Genomic DNA, 21,920 nt, shown 5'->3' on the forward strand with positions numbered 1-21,920 from the left:
ATGAGCATTGATTGTTTTAATTACTAGCTTTAAGCACCTCTTTTGGTATTTAAATAAAAGTAAAATTTGCAGTATGGCAAAGTGTGGTAGGAAGAAATTTTCCATTGACGTATGTTAGTGCTAAGAAGTTAGTTGTGAGAACAACAGGAATTGGAAGTTGTTACTGATGAAAATAATTTATATGCATTGGATATACCTGAAGCAGTTGGGATGATAATTAAGAACAAAATGTTGAAATCTGCTTATAATTGCATTAGAAAGAATAGAGAGGCAAAACAGTTTAGGAAACGTAGTCAATGTACTAATAGCTTTTAAAGTCACTAATAGGTAACTTGGAAATGCAACTTCCTGAATGTACTAAGGAGAGGACATTAACACAATAAGCACTTACGTAAGCACTTGTTTGTAACGTGAGGAAAGAAAAAAACACCCAGTTAAGGAAAAGTTGCAAAAAGTAACTATTTGCATGATTAATATATCAGATATGTTGTTCTGCGCTTCCATTTTTATACTTAATTATTTTGTGATTCAGTGTGTTTGCTGAGAATCTAGCAGATTACTACATGAAAGACATACATTAAACCTTATTAAATCAAGATCAGTCCTGAGCATACATAAATACCGTTCTATTTTCTTTTACTCTTGACAGTTTGAAAAGTTAATTGATGAAGCTACAAGAAGAAAAGATTTTGAATTGTTAGAACAATATCTGGAAACAGAAGAGTGTGAAAATGTCTCTCACAAATGCAGCAAACAGTTTGTCAACAAACTAGACAAGCTTCTGTGTCGGGTAGTGTCATTGTTACATGAGAATAATCTACACTGCCATTGTAATAGTCTGAAAAATATTCTTTTCATTTGGCTTGATTTATACCAGCAGATGACTTGAAAAACTGAAATCAAGTCTAAGAACAAAATCTCTATTTGAACTGTAATTAGGGTGGCTTTTGAGAACACAAAGACATCTGATTAATTAAATGTAACATCTAGTACTATACACTAAAGCTTAAATCATCATAATAATTTCAATTTCAGGAGCTTGACAAACAAGAATTCAAAACCATTTCAACTTTACTAAATTCTCTTTGGAAATGCGGGGAAAAAATCAGCATAGCCGGTGAAGATGGGCTCCCAGCAATGATAAAATATGGTCTTATTGGAAAGATAAGTATAACCATAAACCATATGGGAACTTCTGAAATATATTAATGAAGCATACATAAGTAATGCTTCAGTATTGAACAGCTTAGTATTCAATTTAGGCTTTGATTACCTTCTGAATTAAGAATTTCTTACAATTTCACAACAAACATTACTCATATTAAAATGTTTTTAGACAACCAGGTCCTTATAAAATGATACTGCTCCATTAAAGTGGAAGTTTGCCAAATTATGCAATATATAATTACTTTCTATAATGTTTTTGAGTCAGGAATTATAATTTTCTCATGCGATTTTATATTTTTTTTGTGAATACAACAATAATATTGTATCTGTTCTTTCAACAGATTATAGTCCTGATTATTTTCTGTTATTTAAATGCGTACGTTAAATAATTTAAGCATTTGTAACTCAGTATGTTAAATATACTGGAAAAAGAAAACCGCCACTTCCTTAATGCTTTCATCAGAGATTTTACTGAAGAACGTTAATGGCAGTGTCAGAAGGTGACCGTTATTCAGTTGACTTCTGAACTGCTTTTTCCAAAAAAGTGGCAGTAACTTCATGCTTCTACTCACACCTGCAAACACTTTTTCAATCAGCCACCATCCACTGTTGGCTGTTCTGTTTTGTGACAGCAGTTGCAAAAGTAGATCTCCAGTTTTTGTGTTAGAAAACCACAGAAATGACTTAGTAACGGATTTCAGGACTGAAATGACCTGAGTGTGAAATTTCAGTCTCTCTAAAGTGTGCTCAGGAGGCTGGAAACGTTGTTGTTGTTGTTATTTTAACCTTTGTATAGTTTGTTTAATTTTACTTAAGTATACTACAAACTTGTCTTTTTTCATGCAATTAAAATACGTTTGCTTTTATTTTCTCTTTACATGGTTAATTGGTTTGAAAAGGTAAAAGGAATTTTGATCCTTAGAGGAAATGAAAATAATAAAATCCTTACAACTCTGGCTGAAGATTTCTTCAACATATTGCTGGTAAAAATATGTTGACAAATAAAATCCATTGTGTGTATTTGTGAAAATAAATATTAGTAGTTTAGTGACAAAAAGACATTGAAACATTTTTCACTTAATATCCTTCTAAGTTAATGTTACAATTATTTCCGAAATAGATTACAAGTAGATAAATACTTTGCCTGTATTCTTACTCATTACCATAAAGAAAAGAAAAAAGTTTTTAGTGAACAAAAATTGACCCCTAGGTTTAATTTTTTATTCCAAAAATTAGCAGTATACTAATCCGTAATCCAAGGACCCAAGCTTTGTAAGATCTGTGAGTTTTTTGTAAAAATGTCTGCCCAAAAAAATATTGGGGAAATAATCCCCAGAAATTTAACAGATATCCTTTTGGGAAACTCAAGTTGGTATTAGAAAAGGTCTCCTGTATTCCTCATTAAGGATGAAATAATTGAAAAATCTTAAATGTTTTTTGATTACTTGCTTTAGGTACATGTGACCTGAATTTTATGCTGTAATATTTATAGTGCTTTTTCTTGTTTATTGTAGGCTGTATATGATAGCAGACCTGAAGGTGAGCTTAAAAAATTATACTCTAGCTATGGTGGTTAAAATGTCTCTTTCAGAACACTAAAAATTATCGGTGTAAAAATAACTCGTTACTTATGGAGCCATCTAAAGGCAAGGTAGTTCTGAGTCGTGCATGTGTAATAAGGTTTCATGACTAATGTAAGTATTCCACTGTTCTAAATGCTGCAGTTAGTAAACTGAGATAAAAGGGCTTATCCTCAAGAGGGCTATTCTATGCACAAAGAACCACGTTTCTCTTTCATGTTTAAAAAAAAAAAAAAAAAGCTTGAATGTCAACTATAACTTTGATAGTTTAATTTAAGGTTTCTGTACAGACAGGTTTTCTTTGTAACTCGCTGGTATCTGTAATAAAAGCAAGAAAACATCTATTCAGTGATGGCAACTAAGTGGAGGCTTTATTGAAAAGAACCATGTTTCTAAACAGGCACAGCATTCCATAGCACAGTAGTATGTCTTTTTGGATATTGTTTTCACGAATAGCACTCTTACTTTTCAGTGAGGTAACACTAGTGGCAGAAAGACCATTTGGCTGTCACTGTCAAAGTGATGATCCCTTCCTTGTCCTTGGGAAGACATAATCCCAGGGTCAGACTTAATCTCTCAGAATTGAGTTACAGTGTGATGATGAGCTCCATGCACAGGGGACTTGTGCAGTGAGAATGTGATACAAAGGAATGTAAACATAGAAGGACATATTTACTATAAATTGAAGTACTATTCTGTCTTGCATCTTCACTGTGAAGTTTAAGGCATCTGTTTTTATATATCAGTAATCCTATATGGAAAGAAAGACATGCTATGTTTACACCTGCAAATAAGAATCTTTTTCCAAATGCTGGGTGAGGGGGCACCCTAAAAAACCTGATAACCTTAAATCTTTTTTTTCTCTCTTCATTAGGTAAAATGCAAATGTTAGAAAACTTTGTTCTGAGAATATGTACCCTCATTGCGGATGTAAGAATTAGTATTTATGTCCAGCAGGAGGTAAATGTTTCCTTTTTCTAAGCAGCAGTTTTCTGTTTAGTGTTTAAACAGACTTTGAAAAAATAGTAATTTAACTGTACAAATCCTACAAAAAAAAAAAAGAGAGAGAATAGTGTTGTAATATCAGAAGGATGATTTAATATTTTTCTGGAATGTTTGTTGTCATTTATGTTTTTAACAACTTTCAGCTACTGACCCTTAACTTTTGCTTCGGACAATAAATTACAAAATGGTGGTAGAAAGATTCTGTTGCAAAAGTTATACAAATGCATAGAAAACAAGACACTGCAATATAGTTGCTATAAATATCTTTGAGAATGTAATAAATACTTTAGATACTTGTGGGAAGCTTGTACGCCTTCTAGAGTACTTCAAATTTCTCGTATTTATTTTACTTAACATCATTTTTTGGGGGGGGTTTTCTTCCTCTTTACAGAAAGGAAAAGGTTTGTTTTTGTTTTATTTTTTTTTATAATTTTCTTCTTTAAAGGCTATGTCTCAAAAGCACAGGCTTTTTAAAGCAAATTTGAGGTACACTGCAGCCAGCAATCAGCTGCAGAGAGAATTTAGCTCTGAAAGTTTGTTGCTATATTTACCCCTTGCAAATAAGAAACATAACCCTTTAACAACCGATACTCACATTAAAGGTAATGTAAGTTATGGAAGTTGAGGTAGTTTTATTAAGATAGATGCCATTTAAGGTCAAACAGAACTAATTTTTTTTGTTTTGCAGTTACTTAAGCATGTTATTTTCTTCAGTCATATGAAATACTTTATGTAGGCCCAAAATGCAGGTAGAGAATAATTTAAACTTCAGCAATTTATTTAATATTTACTTAATATTTAATCCTACTCCTTTTTTTTTTATCACTGTTCTTAGGTAGTAAGAAAACTTAATTTAATGCTTGACAACATGCCTCGAGATGCCAGGAAAAAGATATTTTCTACAAAGGAAATGCTGCCTGTCATGTAAATAATCTTTGATTTTTTTAATTTTTTTTTTTTAACCAGGACTGTTTATAATGCATACAGATCAGTCCCTGTTTAACTCATTTTTGCATTTGCTGTTATGTTGCCATTGGCAGTGGGCAGGTATTCTCATAGTTTTGTGTTTTTTTCCCCTTACAACCCTAAATTGCCTCATTTTCAATCTGAGTTAGGTTTTGTTTCATCCCAGTTGTCTTTAAACAGTTACACTCTTAATTATAAGGATGTGTGTAGAGCACAGTGAATCACTCACTGGAAGGAATGTCTTTGTGTGTTTGGAAAACTTTTTACAGCATTTAAAAAACAAAAACATACACATCAGGTGTTTCAATTCCCCAGTGTTGTTTTCAGTTGTATGTCCTATGCGGATCAAAGACTACCCCTCTGAAGTCTGATAATTCAGCTGAGTCAGGGTTTCAGCTCACATGTCGAGAGATTGTAATTAAGTAAACTTTTATGCTTTTTTTTTTTTGCTGTCATAGTTTGACAAAACTGCTTACTTTTGCAGGAGTGACATGGGTAGGAGAATTTTGGATGCTGGAGGTGAGCATGGTTAATAAACAACCTAGTACCGAGCTTAAAAATTACATGTAGACCCCTTCAAAATTGAGAAGAATACCTTTAGAAACTGCACAATTTTGCAGTTACAGTCCTCTGAAGAAGAAAATATTGCATGAAAACAGTCTGCAAACTGGAATATACCAGATGTATGCAGAATATAGCTAACTTTTTGAAGCTTTTGGTCCTCTTCTCTAGCAAATAAGTTTTTTAAACAGCAAAGATCAGAAGGAAATCAATCTTTGAGCATAGTAAATTGCTAGCCATGTTCAGTATTACTGTAGCTTCTGTCAGGGATCACTTTGGTTTCCCCCCATTCAGGTGAAAGTTGAAAATTTCTTATCGCTTGCTTTTGTGCCTAGCATTGCTTTGACATTCCCTGAGAGTTTGATTGAAATTTTATTTTGGAACTAAGTTGTTCAGTCATCCTTATTCCTGTAATTCTTTATCTATATATCCTTTATGGATTACATTCCTGGATATAACGCGATGTGTAATATGTAAAAGTTCAGCACTGCCAGTACCAGTTTCTTATACAATATTTTTTTTTTTTTTTTTTGGAAATCAGTAGTATCCTTAAAATTACTATTCCTGCAAAATGTATTCTGTCGTAGACTATGATCTGCAAGTAGCCATTACAGAAGCTTTATGCAGAATGATACCAGAGAAACAAAGAAGGGAACTGGCATGCCAATGGTTTTCCATGGACTTTGTGTCCAGTGCATTTAAAGGAATTAAAGATTCTGAGTTTGAAACAGTAAGTCATATGAAAAATGTTTCCATAGAGGTAGACTTTTGTTACACTTATTCAAGAAATGTCTCTGTTTTAATAGGACTGCAGAAAATTTCTTAACCAGGTGAATGGCATGCTTGGAGACAAAAGAAGGTAAAACTGATTTTTTTTTAGCACTAATATGTTTTCTTTTCTGGAGTCAATGGCCGCTCATTGGGAGTACCCTTTTTGTCACAAAAACTGTTTTTGATGAACCCTGAATTAAAACAATACGAGCAAATAAGACTAATATTGCTGTGGTATTAAGTCAAGGAACTGTAGACAGTTAGGTGTTTTTGTGTTTTGTTTTGTTTTGTTTTCAAAGCATTAATTAGTAAGGAAATACTGTCTTTTGGCACATTGCCACAGGTATTATCTTCTCTATCTAGATGTTAATTTTATGTAATTCCTACACTTGGGAAGAAAAGACAAACATAATGTCAGTTCGAAGAAACTGTTCATTAAATAAAGAACATTGGGCTAAGTGACTTCTTTTGCTTACTGTGATCTCTTAATTTCTAAAGTACATAAGTTTTGTGCTGAAAGCAATCCATTTGCTTTGTTCAGATATGCAAAATTTATAGCATTTTAGTCTTTGACAAAATACCCTTTTCTTACAGGGTTTTTACATATCCGTGCTTGTCAGCAGCTCTTGATAAATATGAGGTAAAGTGCAGACTTAATCACATATCCATAGATTTTTATTTGTGCAGATGAAGTATTTCTTTGCCTTCTAGTTCAGAGAACTAAGGATTAAATAAGATTTTTTCAGGCATATATATGGAAGTCCATGTATTTGTAGTTTGTCAACCTGTAACACAAAGCCTGTTAGCTGGTATAAATCATTATTCTTAGCTCTCATTCTTTCATCTTAATTTTTCTTTTCAGCTACAGATACCATTAGATGAAAACCTTGAAGAATTTTGGATTGATTTCAACATTGGTAGTAGAAGTATATCTTTCTATGTGGCAGCAGATAATGCAGTAAGCTAAGTTTTTTCTGTCGCACTTGATTCTTCTAAGGCAGTAGATGCACATGGTTTCAAATATATCAAGTTTGTTTCCCTACATCAACATGTTGAAATTATATCTGCATCTGGAGAGAAAAAAAAATATAGATATATATGATTTGGTGCAGAAATAGGCAAATGTTGCCAGTAAAAATTGATGCCACTGTTATATCTTTTTTTAATGTACTGAGATAAAAAAAAAAAAATCAAAGTAATGACCAATACTGTTTGTGAACAATTTAATATATAATAGCACATGTGAACAAGACACCGTTTAAAAATTACTATCATAGAATCAAATGGCAGTTGTGGTTTTAACTCAACCGTTTAGATGAGTATTTCTACCAAAGATCTTCTGAAAGATTACTGTTTGTTATAAATGAAGCTGATGTTCATTGTCACTTCTTCTAACAGAGTATATTTTTCTGTAACTGAAAAAATATCTTAACTGAATAGCTTTCCGGTCAGTGTACTCCATTTAATTGTAATATGTGGTTTTCTTTTCAAAATTATGTATATTTTTATATAAGGATCATCAATGGGAAACAGTCATTATACCAGAGGAAGAGGTAGTCCTGTACAACCTTGAAGGTATTAGCAGTCATGAATGTGATCTTTTGTTATACACTAACTTGGATTTTCAAACTGATTAATAATAAAGTACTGACTCAAATTCTCAGCAAAGCAGAATTCTCATTGAAAACATTACACGTACTGTTTTTGTAAAATTGCACTGCAGTCTTATTAGCATTTTAGGCATGCAGGTGTGATATAATTAAAATAATTTTAAACTGATGTCTTACAGATATTTTAATGCAAAATAAAGCATAAAACAATAATTTTTAGTAATTTTCCTTTCAAATGTCTTAGAATGGATTTGTAAATACCTATAATTTGCCTGCAGCTATTATAAGTAACCTTCAGAAAAAATCCTACAGGTAAATATATAGAATAAATATTTTTACTAGATTAAATCTTGAATTATTTCACTAATGTCTATTGTAGGTTAGACAGAATTAAATAAAACATGCGTCTTCATAGCTTAACTGAAGCATACAAATAAGTATCGTGTTTACAAATACTACATGAACGGAGCTACAAAATTCTAATGAAAATACTTTTTGCAATTTTGTTTTTGTCCAGAGAAAGATTCAAAAAAATTATTAACGATAGATCTAAAAAGCCCAATGAATGTGGGTAATCAAGAAGGAGAGAAAATTTTTTTATATTTTGATTCTATCTTGGAAATCAAAGATGTAACCGGAAAGGTTTATGGATTAAGTAAATGTAAGGTAAGATTTAAACACTCTTCCTAACAGTTTTTATTCAATTTGAAATGAATGTTTCATTGCCATATAAATGTTGTTATAACTGTGATTATTTTATCGTTATCTATTTATACAGATAGTTTCTGATTAACGTTGGCACTACAGAACAGCATTTCTCCCATAATCTGTTAAGCTTCAGTAAAGTTGACTAATAAATTTAAAAATAATTGCAACAAAAATGAAGAGGCTGTAAAGGATTCACTGTCGAGTTTTGCATATACAATTAACATTTTGCATATATGACTTTGCAGAAACACAGGAAGTAGATGTTTAAACATACTGAGGTCTATCAGAAATGACTCGTTACTATTCACTTACCCTCTTATGAACTGATTTATTTAATCAAAAACTTTTAGCCAGCCATAGCTTGCTCCTTTTATGCCTGTTGCAAACTACTTTGCCCAGAACTCTTCCTGACCGAGAAATGTGTGAGGAACAGAGCTGCTGTGAACTTGCAAGAATCTATTTTCCCCTCTAATCTGATTTCAGACACTACTTCAGACTTAACTATTTTATTTTTGTTTCTTGTTTTAAAAAAGTGAGCAAAGTGATTATTTTACATAGATGGTTACTCACTTTGTAGGGATTTAGTAAGAAGCAGTCTTCGTCAGTTGCCAAAACAACTGTGCATGTCATCTTTGATGAAAGTGGATCCCAGGTATTTTACTTCAGTATGCTGAGATGGCTGTTTTCTTTTTGTTGTTTGTTCTTGATTATTAGCTAATTATGATCATTCACCATAAAAGCAAGAACTTTTAAAACACCAATGAGCAAAAATGGCTGTAAAACCAATTAAATGATTTCTAGTAATTGTGAATTGTATCTAATTTGTATCCTTTTCGGAAGGAATCATTAATATGTAAATTGAATACTTCAGACAAATAGATACAGAAGTTTCTTTGTTGGAACTGTGATTTGGTGACCCTTTCTTCTTAGGTAAAGTAACAGATGGGATACTTTTCAAACTATATGTATATAAGCTCCAAAGTTCATTAAAATCTATAGTGAGGAAGGTGTTACTCAAGGTAAAGATTTTTTTTGAGTGTGTGTTTATATATATAACTACAAAATGTTATAGTATTTTGGATTTATATTTATGTGTGCATTTAGATAGAATTTTGGTAATTTGTGTGTGTGTATGTATATATGTGTGTGTGTGTTAGGTTCTGGTACCGGAAAGTCAGTTGTCACCATGTTTGGAAGAAAAATCTGAAGAAGAGGAGAAACTCTGTAAGTACAAAACACAGCAACTTCCAGGAACACAAAGGACTCTGTGCACAAACAACAACCAAGATAAATGCAAAGGTAGTTCCTCCAAGGTAAGCTGGAGTATCAGAACAGAAAAGAATACATAAGAAATAAGTAAACTTAAATGTTTATATACTTTAGAATATAAAAAACTGTTATTTTAAAATTGAAGTATAATACAGATTTTGATTTCCCTATGACTTTTCACTAAGCTGTGTAAATGATTTTTCAACAAAGTTTGTCATCATTACTGTTATAGTTTCAAAATACGTAACAAAAAAAAAGAGCAATTTTTAGCATTCTTTAATAGACCATTATCCTTGTAGAATTCTCCTTGGAGAGGAATGTTTTGAAGGTACGCTTAGATATCTTATGCAAAAGTCAAGTATAGCTTCTGAAGACTTATCAGCGATAGTATTTGCTCTAATTAGAGACAGGTCCTATACTCTGGGTGTTCACAGATGTTTACAAAAAAGCTTTGATGTTGTCAAGATTAATCCTGTGTCCTGATTAACCAAACCACAATTTGATGGGCCTGTCCCTGTGCATAGCTGATTCTCTGGTCTAAACTGGGAGGAGCAGGACTGTGAAGCCTGGTATTTCTTTTGCTACATAGTTCCTAAAAAATTGTGAAGTTATGAATGTATTACGGTTCTACTGGAAATAACTACAGATATGTTAGGAGAAAAAGATGAAGCCATGTGTTGCCATTTCTTCGTCATGCAATAGTCATGCAGTGCATGTCTTGTCAGAAGTTGTCTTCAGTAGACTTGTTCCTGAGGTTCTGCTGGTTTATGTGATAGGTTTGTGGAAACTCCTGGAAGTCATCTTGGTTTCTTTGATTGTTAACCAGGGACAGGATTTGGCCTTGTACTGTTGAATTATTTTAGGAACAACAATTGCTGCTCTCAGTTAAAATCCTTTAGTTTCAAGTGTTATGGTGAACTTTTTTATGGAAAGAGAACTGTGTAAAAAAATCTGTTTCATTGATGAGTGTAGCAAGAACAGTTGATATTTCAATAGCAAAATGTTCAAAGACTCTTGGAAATGGATTTTCTAAAAACTTGTGTTGTCATCCTTAAGTCTGTGTATTATGGCCAAGTGTTTTTTTGTGCCTCAAGATAACCACATCTTGTAAAAGGAAGGTGTCTGAAGCATCAGTGCTTATTCCTGGAACTACAAGATTTCCCACACGGAGTCCACTGCTATTTGTTAGTACATGTAAGTTTACAAGTACTTTCACGGTAAAACTAAACTATAAATAGTCTTTGAGATGGCTGGTTGAGATAACATAATACAAGGATGAACTGTAATCCATTGCAGAACTGGAAATGAGTAATAGACTTCATAAAATCTCCCTAGCAGGTGCTTTAAACTTGAAATTTTTAAAGCAGGCCACTTGCTACTGTTCCATAGGCAGAATAGTATTCCAAACAGCAGAAAGCCACCTATTGGTTTTATTGCAGCTGTCAGTAAGCGGTTTGTGCTGGAGCAAGCTGAGAAGTCAGCTTGTGAGGCAAAGTAGGAAACAATGGATCGGAAGGTCTGAGTCACAGGCCCAGTGCTTCTGATGCTTACTTCAGAAGTACTTTTTACAGAGAAAGGGATAAGAAAGAAACTTTCCTTTATCACAAATAGGAGTCATCACTTTCCTACTAACAGTTCTACTGTAACAGATATTTTCTAAAGAAAAGGGAGAGGTTTTTAAGACAAAAGCCAGTAGAGGCTGGAGATGAAGCTAGCAGCCAAACAGCGTGACTAACAAATCTAATTTACTGTCTTTAATGATCTCAAATGCATCAATATCCTTAGTCAGTCATACAAATTAAAAGAACAGAGGATAGAAATGAAAGCATTTTAATTAGAATGGAACAATACAGAATTTCTCTAGCTTTTTTATTTGCAGTTCACCACACTATCTATCCCAACCAAAATGTATTACAGTAAAATATTAAACAGATGACTAAGCATTTTCTACTAGAGCCTGTTTGTAAAAACATTGCTTGCCTCCAGACATCCACCACAGGCTCATTAATCTCCTTAATAACTTAATTGAAATCAATAAAATTATTCAAGATGGATAATGAGTTAATATAAATGCTACTCAGCTTTTATAAAGTATATGCAATAAATGACATCATGGGCAACACTCTTCATATTGATCAAATACTAGAATTCTAACACATCTCTTGTTTGCTTTCAGCCACTCCTTGTAAAGGACGATTTAAATTACCTTTGAAAATGATGAGCTCTGCTGAAAGGTCTAACAGTAATGAAATAAATGAGACCAGAACAAAAAATGTCTATAAAGAACCTACTGGAGTATGCATTTCATCTGTAGCTAAGTCTTACTCAGACTAACATTAATTTGTATTCTAATATGTTCTTAATTTGTATTTTGGAGAGCTAGAGTTTTGCAATCACTTTTAGAAAATAGTGTGTTACATACACAATGTATTATTGCCCTCTGGATTTCAGGTTTAATCGTTCTAAAGTCAGATTGAATTCTTACAAAAATAGCCAAAACTTGCATTCAGTCACCAGTTCGGACCCCAGAACTTGCTTCTACTAGCAACCACAATTCTTCCTTTGTGTATAATGTGACAATAGTGTATACATAAAATCTCAGTTATGTAATGTTGATGTAGACTTAAAGAACATATAATACAGTCAGCTACAGTTGTGAAATGTTAATGTCTTCAGGTTATAGCATTTGTAGCATCGGTTTTAGAGCATTTGTGATCAGGAATCCATTAAAATCTAATAAAGCTACATAGGTGTCACTGAATAACTGCAGTTTGAGTATGTGTATTTTTGGTTCTTTTCCAGTTAACAAAGACATCAAACTAACATTTTATTTCTATCTCTGAATGTTTTTCTGAGTCAGATTCAGGTCAAATCCCCAAGAATGGGATTCTGAAGCAGTTTTTGATATAGCTATGCTTCAAAAAAAGGCTTTATTATATAGAATGTATAGTTTAGAATATTTCAAGTGTTAGTGGGAAAATTTGTTCTGTTTTTTATGGATTGTAATTGTTATTTATTTTACTTTCTAGAATGGGCAAAGATGTACACCAGATAATGAATTTTCTGAAACAGAACAGAATGCCAGGAAGTCAAAAATGAGAGATGAGGCAAAACTACCTGAAAAGGTATTGGAACCAGTACTTCATTTAAAAGAAAAAATAATTCTCTGTTTTATTAGGGGAACTGTAAGTTTGACGTGCCTTACTGTTTGTAGTTCTATGACGGTATTTTATTTTGGATGTTATTCTCCTGTAGGGAATATGTAATGAAGAAGTTCTAAAAAATATACAAGAGGCAGAAAATAGGGCCACCAGAAAGCAAACTTTAGGCAAGTAATTTTACAAGTGTTGATAGTCCTTACTTTAATTTTTTTAATCTTGTCTTTTTTTCTTTTTTTTTTTTTGAAAATAGTTGATAACAAATTAATGTCTTGTTTAGATGATGCACTAGATATTGTTCCTGATTCTCAGCCAACAGGGAGAAGCAACAAACATCCGTAAGTATTGGAAAAGAATGCCAAGTCACTGCTGTTTTATGACTTACTTATGACTACTTCATGAAAAGGTTATTCTGTTGTCTTAAACAGATTCACCATTTAGTTAGTCTTTGATTGCTTTGAGAATAATACTCATTAAAAGTAATGTTTAGTAGTACCATGGAGAGTAATTATCTCAGATGACATCAGAAGGTAAGATAAAAATGACATGGGATCACATATAAGTAGGTGAACTGTGCCATAAGAAGCAGCAGACTTCATCAAGTTCTAACTCTTGTAGACACGCCACAGAGTTATCTGGGTTCAAGTTTAATGATGGCCATCGGGCATTGTTGCCTTTTTGAAACTGACTTAAAAATGTGTATTGTTTGTGAAGGTTTGCCATTTAACAGTACATTGGTTAATTGAACAATGGTAGCAGGCTTAGTGCTAACGTAAAATGCTCTGATATGTATAAGCCATCACTATTTTCCTATGTTGTGGTGTACGTTTGTTGTAGTTCAGACACACACACTTTCTAAAATTTACTGATAATATGATGGTATCATTTCTATTAGACTGCCTGGTCTTTTGGAAAGTTCTTCTGATAAAAAAAGAACATGGAAAAAAAGAGCGTGTTCTGTTCCTGAGAAGAATATAACAACTGGTGGCAGGCAAAAACTAAATCTGACATCAGGACCTACATCCCATTCAGGTTATGTTCATATTTTGTTAATTGTTAGTGTTAAAAATGTTTCAGATGAGTTTTTAACCTATGGCTCTGCTTTCTTTCTGTATTAGTTCCTGTTTTTAACAAAAGAGATGTGAAACAAAATGTTTTCTATTCAGTTTGTGGAAATACCTCTCCAGATAAACAAATAAATAAAAAAAGAGAAAAACAGCAGCAAAATGGAATTGAAATCAGGAGGGAAGAAAACTGCAAAATACTGAGTGGACAGTCAAAGAGCATTAATAATTTGGAACTGAAACAGTTGAATACAGAAATTAAAAATACTTCAACTACTGCTGAAACATTTAAAACATATCTTTCAGCTAGAGTGTCAGAAACATCTTTGCATTCTGATTTTACAAAATACAGCAATATGGAAGAAGAAGCTGATGTTCTCTCAGGAAAAGGGACTTCAAATAATAAACAGTCAAAAACGGTGAGAGTTTCTTACCTTTGTTTCTTTGACAAGTAATTAAGGTAATTGTCAAATTTCCAGTATTCCAAAATTGTCAAAATGTATTTTACTTTCATTTACTCTCAAACTTATTTTTACATTATTTAATTCATTAAATAGGCTTTTTATTAATAATTCTTAAATATGCAGCCCACTTGTGCTTCACATGCAATTCTCATTTATTCACTTTCAAATGTACACAGTACACAGAAACAAAACATTTAAAACAAAATATTTGCTAACCTCATGTCTTATGGCCCACTGTATGGACAATGCAAGAGAAAATGATTTTCAGACAAATGTTATTTAGAGCATCTAGAAGGCTTTTGATTACTGGAAAAACAGTAGCTCTGTTGCAGCTTTACCCTTTCGTTGGATGGCTTCAAAGTTGAATATTCAACTCTTATTTTTCTAGAAAAAAAAGTCTAAAGAAATGACAGATGCAACAAAATCACTAATTACTAAAATCAGTGACAGATATAAAGAAAAGACTAACGAGAAAAGCAAAACAAGAGACTCCTCAGGTTTCAACAGGTATGATGTAAACTATATATACTTTTATGCTTGTTCTTTTTCGTGGAACTTCATCTGCAATCTACTTCTCTATCTACAGTTATTGCATATCAGCTTTTACATGAATTTTTTGTTCACTTCTGATAAACCTCGTGGTATGAAAGAGCAGGAGGCATGTAGTTGCATTAGTTGAAACAAGGCTGTTAGAAATTCCATTCAGTGTTCTTTCACTCATTCATTCACAGAACTTTCCCTGGAGAGAATTTAGCTGGAATAGTTGATGGTCACAGCATAATACTGGGTATCTCCATCCTATCTTCTTCATTCAGGGTTCAAATTTGGATTAATTTATCAAATTTCTTATGATCAAAAGTGTTCCTAGTTCTCTTCTCCTGAAACAGTTGGCTGTCAGATGGTTTAAATTAACAAATTCTTAAATGGGAAGACTAGTCCTACCTTGCACTGATACATGGAGATGTACTTTACATATAATTACATGTCCTCCTTTCCAGTTTGATACTAAATGGATGACAAGAGAATGGAGTAGTTGTTAGACTACTTCACCTTCTGAATGTTTTGGATAGTGACTTGGAAGACATGCAGGGTGTGTACGTAGTAGCGTGTACCTAGCTGCTAAGTACATAGCTTTTGTAAAGCACAAAAATGAATGGGAGCTGATCTATTTTTAGCCACTTGTTTTACTATTTAAATGTCTGAATACCTTTAAATTTGTATTACATAAGGCTTTTATTTGTATAAACAGTATTTTCATATATTTTCTATTTAGGATCTAACAAAATGTATCCTTATTTTTTCAGACCGTGTTTAAGTAAATCTTATTTCAGTGTTAATAAGGTAATTTGAGTTACTGATTTTGTTCCTTTTTTTTTTCTTAACAAACGTGTGCATATATGATGGCATCTAGTAGATGTAAATTGAAAGTTTACAAATATCGGTGAATGTTAAACAACTCTGTAGAAGTTAGTGTTAATTCTGCATTGAATGTTAACTATCTAAACATACTTGATATATATATATTCTTTTGTTTTCTGGAATAATATTTTTATGAGCAACTGTTAGCCAGAGAAACTCCAATTAATTTTTGTTTACATATTCTGTAATTTGAGTCTGTTTCCTTGTGAGTAATATGGACTCTTTAATTTTGAGCATAACAATACTAAACATTTACAATTAAAATGCTATAGTAATCAAGCTGGTCTAAATGAGATTACAGAATCCTTAAATAAGATCTAGCTAGGATACAGAAACTACTCCTAATGTTTGGGGGGGAAAACAATTGATGTGAGGTTTAGTTAGCATCCTTAAATGATAACTTCTAAAAGATTTAGGTTCTACTAGCTCTTTTTTACATTTGCCATATTGCATTACTGCTAATCAAGTGCAAGTCCGAAAAATTGCTAGGTTTTTCCATAAGTTCATGCTGAAAAACCTGTTCTGTGAAATGACAGATTGTACAAAGACGTAGTCCCAATTTGACATGAGTAAATTCCAATTTATGTCTAGGAAAAAGTTCAAAATAGAAGCTTGAAAACTACTACTTTCCTTGATACAACCGCTGGACATATTTTGTAAGTAGTTATAACATTTTCAAACAAAATTTATAATTACCCTTATCAAACTATGAGAAATATTAATTTATGTACTTAAAAAATTGATCTCTCTGTCTGTTTGACAGGGATGATGTCTACAACTTTAACATCAGTGGGTCTGATGAGCCTACAATAAAGCTTGGGGTAAGAATATAGCTGAAACTTATATGTAATGAATAGAATGTGAAGCAGCTCTATCAAATGAAAATTATGCCCACTGAAAGTATAGTTAACATCTAAAAATTCAAATTAGTGTCACTGAAAGATGTGGGGAAAAAACAGTTTGCCAAGTCATTGTTTTGTACATACATAGTTACCTCCATTGCTTTCAAATGTATAATGATATATGCTATCATAAGGTTCTGGCCACTTAAAAAATTGTTTTCCTGAATTAAGAATGAAACAGTTTGTAGGAAGTATTATGTATCTATTAAAAGATATTAAAAAAATAATAATTATTGCCTTCTTTTCAACATCCCATCCTGTAAAGACATCTTTTCCTAGCTGTGTGAGTAACGAGAAAATCTAGCTAAAATAAAAGCAAAGGATGACAAGAGACAATGTTTTGCCTTTTTTGGCTAAGAGGAGCCTACTGAATAGGTGAAGGTAGTGGTTGGAAGGCAAGTGGTTGGAAGCAAATGTATTAGCTAGAGATACACAAGCTTTAGTCAGTTCCCGTTGGTTTTAATTATCAGCTCTGTTCTTAAATAATTTCTAAGATAGAAATTAATCATAGTTAATTGCTGAGTATAAAAACTGAGCAGAAAAGCCCTTAACCGTGTTATCTGATGGCCTGTTTAATTTTGTTTAAACTGTATCTTGAATGAAATTTATCATTTATTCTCATTTATTTATGTTTTTTAGATCCAAGACTGTCATGTTAAGGAACAGAACATTCATACAGATCCAAAGAAAAACGGGTAGAGATGTTACGTTGTGTCCTAGTCTCCTGAGGATAAGCAAGTATAGTACTGTCTGCATTCCCCAGCATTCCATTATGACAGTCCAGGGAATGCATACAGGACATATCTTGACTGTTGTTTTTTCAAGCAGTAAACATAGCTGCTATCATCTCCTAGTCTATTTTATCATTTTCCTTTGGAAAACATATCTAAGTTTTCTATAACCTGATAAAAATGAAAGATTGTGTTTCATGATGAAAGCAGCTTTAGTATTCATGGAATACTACAGGGATTTAACCGCCTGAACAGAGTGGGGTAGCTTTTGGTTAATGCCCTGCTTGCAAAGGGACTTACTGCTAAGTGTAGTGTTACAGATCATTAGCAAATACATGTATCCTTTAGGGTTTAAGGTGAACAGATCTTTCCAAAATAGATTTGAGAACAAAAATAGGTACATCTGTTTGAATCCTTAATCTATACATCATATGAATAGCAGAAAGATTTAGATGTTGATTTATTGTTTAAAGGTGTTTTTTCTTTTTTCTTTTCTTTTTTTTTTTTTTTTAAATCAAGGAATCCAGATGAAATTAAAACTAGCACTGAAATGAAAGCAGGAAAAAAAGTAAGGCTCAGAACTTTGTGGAGACAAAACAGTTTGTCTTCCTGTGTTTAAATACCAAGTATGTAATTGAAAGGTAAATTAAAAGTAAGTGAGTAACTTAGAAGAACTTTTTTTTATAGACTAGAAACAATCGGGACAAGAAGCATCTCTTCAGTGACACAGACACAGAATACAGAGGTGATGACAGCAAGACAGACATCAGCTGGCTACAAGAATCAAAATCTAAACCCCAGTTAATCGATTATAGTAGAAATAAAAACTTAGGGAAATCAATAAGTGCAGGCAAAAGTAAGAAACTTTCTTTGTATTTAAGTATTTTAAATAAAATTTGCCCATAGATACTAACTGTACAGCATGTAATGTGCTTTTTTGTATATATGGTAGGTTTTAGTTGTCCTATTTCTGAGGATAAGGACTTTTTAGATTAATTATCCTAATCATTTAGGAACGTTAATTTCCAAAAGGTCTGTATTTTAATATGGAAAATTATTGTAGACAGTGAGGTTGTTTTCAAGAAAAAACTTTGGATTTTTAAATAGTACACTGAAGGCAGTTTACTAAACCATGTTCATAGGCATAAAAGTGATTTCATGATTTTACAGCTAAACTTTGAAATGTTGAACATTTTATTATGATCCTGTTTTTTTTCTAACTTTGTGTGGTAACAGCAGATAAATTCTCTGAACCTGCTTGCCAGATGGATACATCTAAAGGCAAAACAGCAAAAAAGAAAAAGGTAAATGTAAATTTGCAACCTGACTTTTAATATTCTAAATATCTTAACTCACTACAACAATGCTTTTTAAAGTATATTTCATAAATATATGCAATTTCTCCATGCTTATTTCAAAATCATTTTCTAAATGCAGTTAGCTGTTTTCAGGTACTATATTTTTTAGACAGTATTTAGGAAGTATTTCTGGAGTAATACTAGCTGTGAGTTGGAATGATTATTGTCCATCAAGACGTTAAGTTTTGTTTCTTAATCATTGATTATGCCTATTTACTGCTTAGTAACAATCTACTCCACTGAATAGGTCATTAGCTGTTCAGTGAGGGTTTTCATGTGGCTAATATGCTTAATTGCTTTTTAATGGCTTTGAGATTGTAATTTCTTTAAATGAATATAGGTAATGTACTGAAACAAAAGAAAAATGTTTGATGTTAGTAAAGAATAATAGTTGAAAAATATTGTAAGCCTATTGAAATTGGGGGTGTAATGAATTATGAGCGATTATGAGCATGTTTATGGAAGACGCTTGTAGATATTTGTAAGCTACAGCTGAAAGACAAATAAAAAACCACCATGTTACCCTGCCCCGCAAAACCACTCTTTGGTGTCTCAGACTGTACACTAATCATTCAAATCTATTTAATGTTAGTAGCTTAAAGCTATTTATATGCACTCAGTGTAAATTGTGAACATGAAAATATCACTATATGTAGGTATTAGTGGTGATGTCTAGTCCATGTAAATGAAAACTGAAAAGGTCTTAAAGTACCTAATTAACCAAAATTGCATCAGCCTACTATTTACTCTCCTATTATCACTTATTAAATATTGTGGTATAAATTGAGAAGTTTTTGTTATTCTGAAGGAAACTGAACGTAAAAAACAAGCTTCAAGACAAGATGAAATGATAGAACAAACCTGTAGAACAAAACGACCTCGAAAAGCAGCATTAGCGAAAAATTACAAAGAGCCTTCCAGCTCAGAGGAGTCAGAAAGGGAGTATTCAGCATGTACCTCTAAGAAGGAGAAATCAAAAGTACAGGTATACAGTTGCACTGTATTCTTAAAAATGTACTTCTGCCCTATTTTTCGAAATAGACTCTGGTCTACTTTTTACTTAAACTTTAGTAAGCCAGAGTGTTATTTGAGGTAATGCTATGCCTATTCTGTATACAATTGAAAATGCTGACTTGATAGAAGGTATGTCAATACATTTGTTGAATATCTAAGTAGGGTTTTTAGTATATTAAGCAATGACAATTGTTAAATAAAACTTTTTTGTTTCTTTTTAGCATAACATTTCAATATATACATATAAGCCTGTAAATTTCATTGATTAAATCCTGAAACATCAGTATTTCTCTGTAATAGTTAAGAACTTTATTAGAATAGAAATTCAGGTGCTGAATTATGCAAATTCAATGCTTATTGACATTAGAACACCTGATGCCCTTGTGAATTTAAGTACTTCCAATGATCTTCCCGTTTGGACCTTATGTTTGTTCAACTGTGCACATAGATAATACACTCTTTACCTCTATATTTATGCTTATATATGCTTATGTGTTTAGAAGTGTTTATATAAACTTATTTTAATAGAAACCTATGAGTGAGAAAAACAGAGATGGTGATCAGCAGAAGAAACTCCAGAATACTGTATCTTTGGAGCCAAAGACAGTAGTAGCCTATGTAAATAAAGCGTTTGTTAAACCAAAGAACTCTGATAAAGAAAAGGAAACTGAAATGTCATTACCTGAGAGTCCAGCATCTCTTGAGACAATGAGAGGTATGTATTTTGATTTTTTGTATAGAAATACCATATCAAATGTTGGAGCTTAAATGTAGATTATCACAGTAATAAAATTTTATGTTTAATTCACGCTTTTAAAATAGGAGATCTCCTAATTCAGCGTGTATACCACATAATTTAAGAAAATATATTAGTATGTCATTACAACTTGTATAGGTTTGTGCAGTTGTTTGACATCAGCATAATATAGTTATGTAATACATAATTGAAAGTAGGCTGTTAGAATTAATCTGGTAATGTGGAAGATGCCAAAAGTTCAATGTGGTAAGAATTATACCAATATGTAAAATAAAATTTCACCCATCTGACACTTTTAAATAGCTAGAGTAGGGACAGTTGGAAGTATGGGGCTTTAACAGACCTTTTTAGTATCATTCTTCATGCTTACAGTTGGGTAACTGTTTTCTAGGTGCTGAGAGATTATCAGAGAGAGATGTTACTCAAGAGCATATTTCTAGTGAAGGATCACCTGGTCTTCAGGAGTCAACACCAAAAAACAGGGAAACATTAAACTTTGGGAAAGGAATCTCTCCTAATAATCTCTGCCCACAAAAAAAGAATTTTCAAAACATGTGTCTAAATCAGTCCCCTGAAATGACTGTTAAAAAGTTAACATTTGGAAATAAAAGTTTCTCACCAGTTATAACTGCATCATCTTTGGTAAGAATATTAAAGTTTCTCTACAGTTATTTTAAATGAAGATGTTCCATTCAGCTGCTACATATATTATGCTCTTGTACATCTCATTTCAATAATGATTTTGTTATTTATGTGTAGCTCAACTTAACTCCAGTAACCCCATATAAAACACTCAGTGGAAAACATACAAAGGAATCTGTATCTGAAACATGTGATGCTAATGAAAATTTGAGTTTTAGACATGGCTTTTCAGACAAACTTTCTGTTGAAGGAAAGCTACAAGATATTACTAAACCTATCATCAAAAATAAAAAAGAGGTATGTTAATAAATCCATTGCTCTACAGAAAAGAGCTGCAGCTTCTTTTCATCCATTATATCTACATTGCAGTTGGTGAGGTTTTAGGGGAATGGATCTTTCTTAATGTTAAACACTTGATATAATGTGTACTTGTTAATTTTTATATATTTGAAATAACTTAAGGAATTGTGTATCCGACAGATACAATTAAAGAATTGGGTCCCAACAAGACCAATTATTAATATCTTCACAAAAGAAAAAAGCAAATATTTTCATCTTGACTTTCAATAAGTAATAAACAAAAGATTTTTTATAGATTACATAATTATGACATTGTCATGGAGAAATTCTTGGGGTGGAAAAGTGCTCTCAGTTTTAACAGTAACGTATTACTTGATATAACTTGTAGCATTGACAAATAAAAACAAACTATACCTTCAACCCATTTTTGTAAGTATTCTGTTGAAAAAAGTACTAGTGACTCCATTGAGAAAT

General features: G+C 32.2%; 1 protein-coding gene across 14 annotated transcripts in view; it reads left to right on the forward strand.

The window, feature by feature from the left end:
• The window catches only part of SYCP2 (synaptonemal complex protein 2), a 30,426-nt gene that overhangs the window by 3,381 nt on the left and 5,125 nt on the right, over positions 1-21,920 (forward strand). For 4 of the 14 annotated variants that reach the window (XR_013940026.1, XM_080558131.1, XM_080558120.1 and 1 more), the window contains 34 exons: positions 650-790; positions 1,036-1,164; positions 2,046-2,150; positions 2,682-2,706; positions 3,622-3,707; positions 4,588-4,676; positions 5,203-5,237; positions 5,867-6,009; positions 6,086-6,138; positions 6,645-6,690; positions 6,913-7,008; positions 7,565-7,625; positions 8,178-8,326; positions 8,946-9,020; positions 9,526-9,681; positions 10,732-10,831; positions 11,814-11,932; positions 12,667-12,762; positions 12,893-12,965; positions 13,076-13,133; positions 13,691-13,827; positions 13,914-14,278; positions 14,712-14,830; positions 15,628-15,664; positions 16,334-16,398; positions 16,506-16,563; positions 17,284-17,339; positions 17,895-17,943; positions 18,063-18,231; positions 18,612-18,679; positions 19,542-19,718; positions 20,276-20,462; positions 20,896-21,146; positions 21,264-21,443. Coding sequence is in view for 13 of the 14 variants with exons in the window: in XM_080558131.1 (XP_080414257.1) it covers positions 650-790; positions 1,036-1,164; positions 2,046-2,150; positions 2,682-2,706; positions 3,622-3,707; positions 4,588-4,676; positions 5,203-5,237; positions 5,867-6,009; positions 6,086-6,138; positions 6,645-6,690; positions 6,913-7,008; positions 7,565-7,625; positions 8,178-8,326; positions 8,946-9,020; positions 9,526-9,681; positions 10,732-10,831; positions 11,814-11,932; positions 12,667-12,762; positions 12,893-12,965; positions 13,076-13,133; positions 13,691-13,827; positions 13,914-14,278; positions 14,712-14,830; positions 15,628-15,664; positions 16,334-16,398; positions 16,506-16,563; positions 17,284-17,339; positions 17,895-17,943; positions 18,063-18,231; positions 18,612-18,679; positions 19,542-19,718; positions 20,276-20,462; positions 20,896-21,146; positions 21,264-21,443 (3,753 nt within the window). In the remaining variant the exon portion in view is untranslated. Of the gene's footprint in view, positions 1-649; positions 791-1,035; positions 1,165-2,045; positions 2,151-2,681; positions 2,707-3,621; positions 3,708-4,587; positions 4,677-5,202; positions 5,238-5,866; positions 6,010-6,085; positions 6,139-6,644; positions 6,691-6,912; positions 7,009-7,564; positions 7,626-8,177; positions 8,327-8,945; positions 9,021-9,525; positions 9,682-10,731; positions 10,832-11,813; positions 11,933-12,666; positions 12,763-12,892; positions 12,966-13,075; positions 13,134-13,690; positions 13,828-13,913; positions 14,279-14,711; positions 14,831-15,627; positions 15,665-16,333; positions 16,399-16,505; positions 16,564-17,283; positions 17,340-17,894; positions 17,944-18,062; positions 18,232-18,611; positions 18,680-19,541; positions 19,719-20,275; positions 20,463-20,895; positions 21,147-21,263; positions 21,444-21,920 lie in introns of those variants that run through there. The other 10 variants (XM_080558129.1, XM_080558130.1, XM_080558126.1 and 7 more) reach the window with 9 other exon arrangements.

This window comes from Anser brachyrhynchus, assembly GCF_964034855.1.
Source record: "Anser brachyrhynchus genome assembly, chromosome: 16".
Lineage (NCBI taxonomy): Eukaryota > Metazoa > Chordata > Aves > Anseriformes > Anatidae > Anser > Anser brachyrhynchus.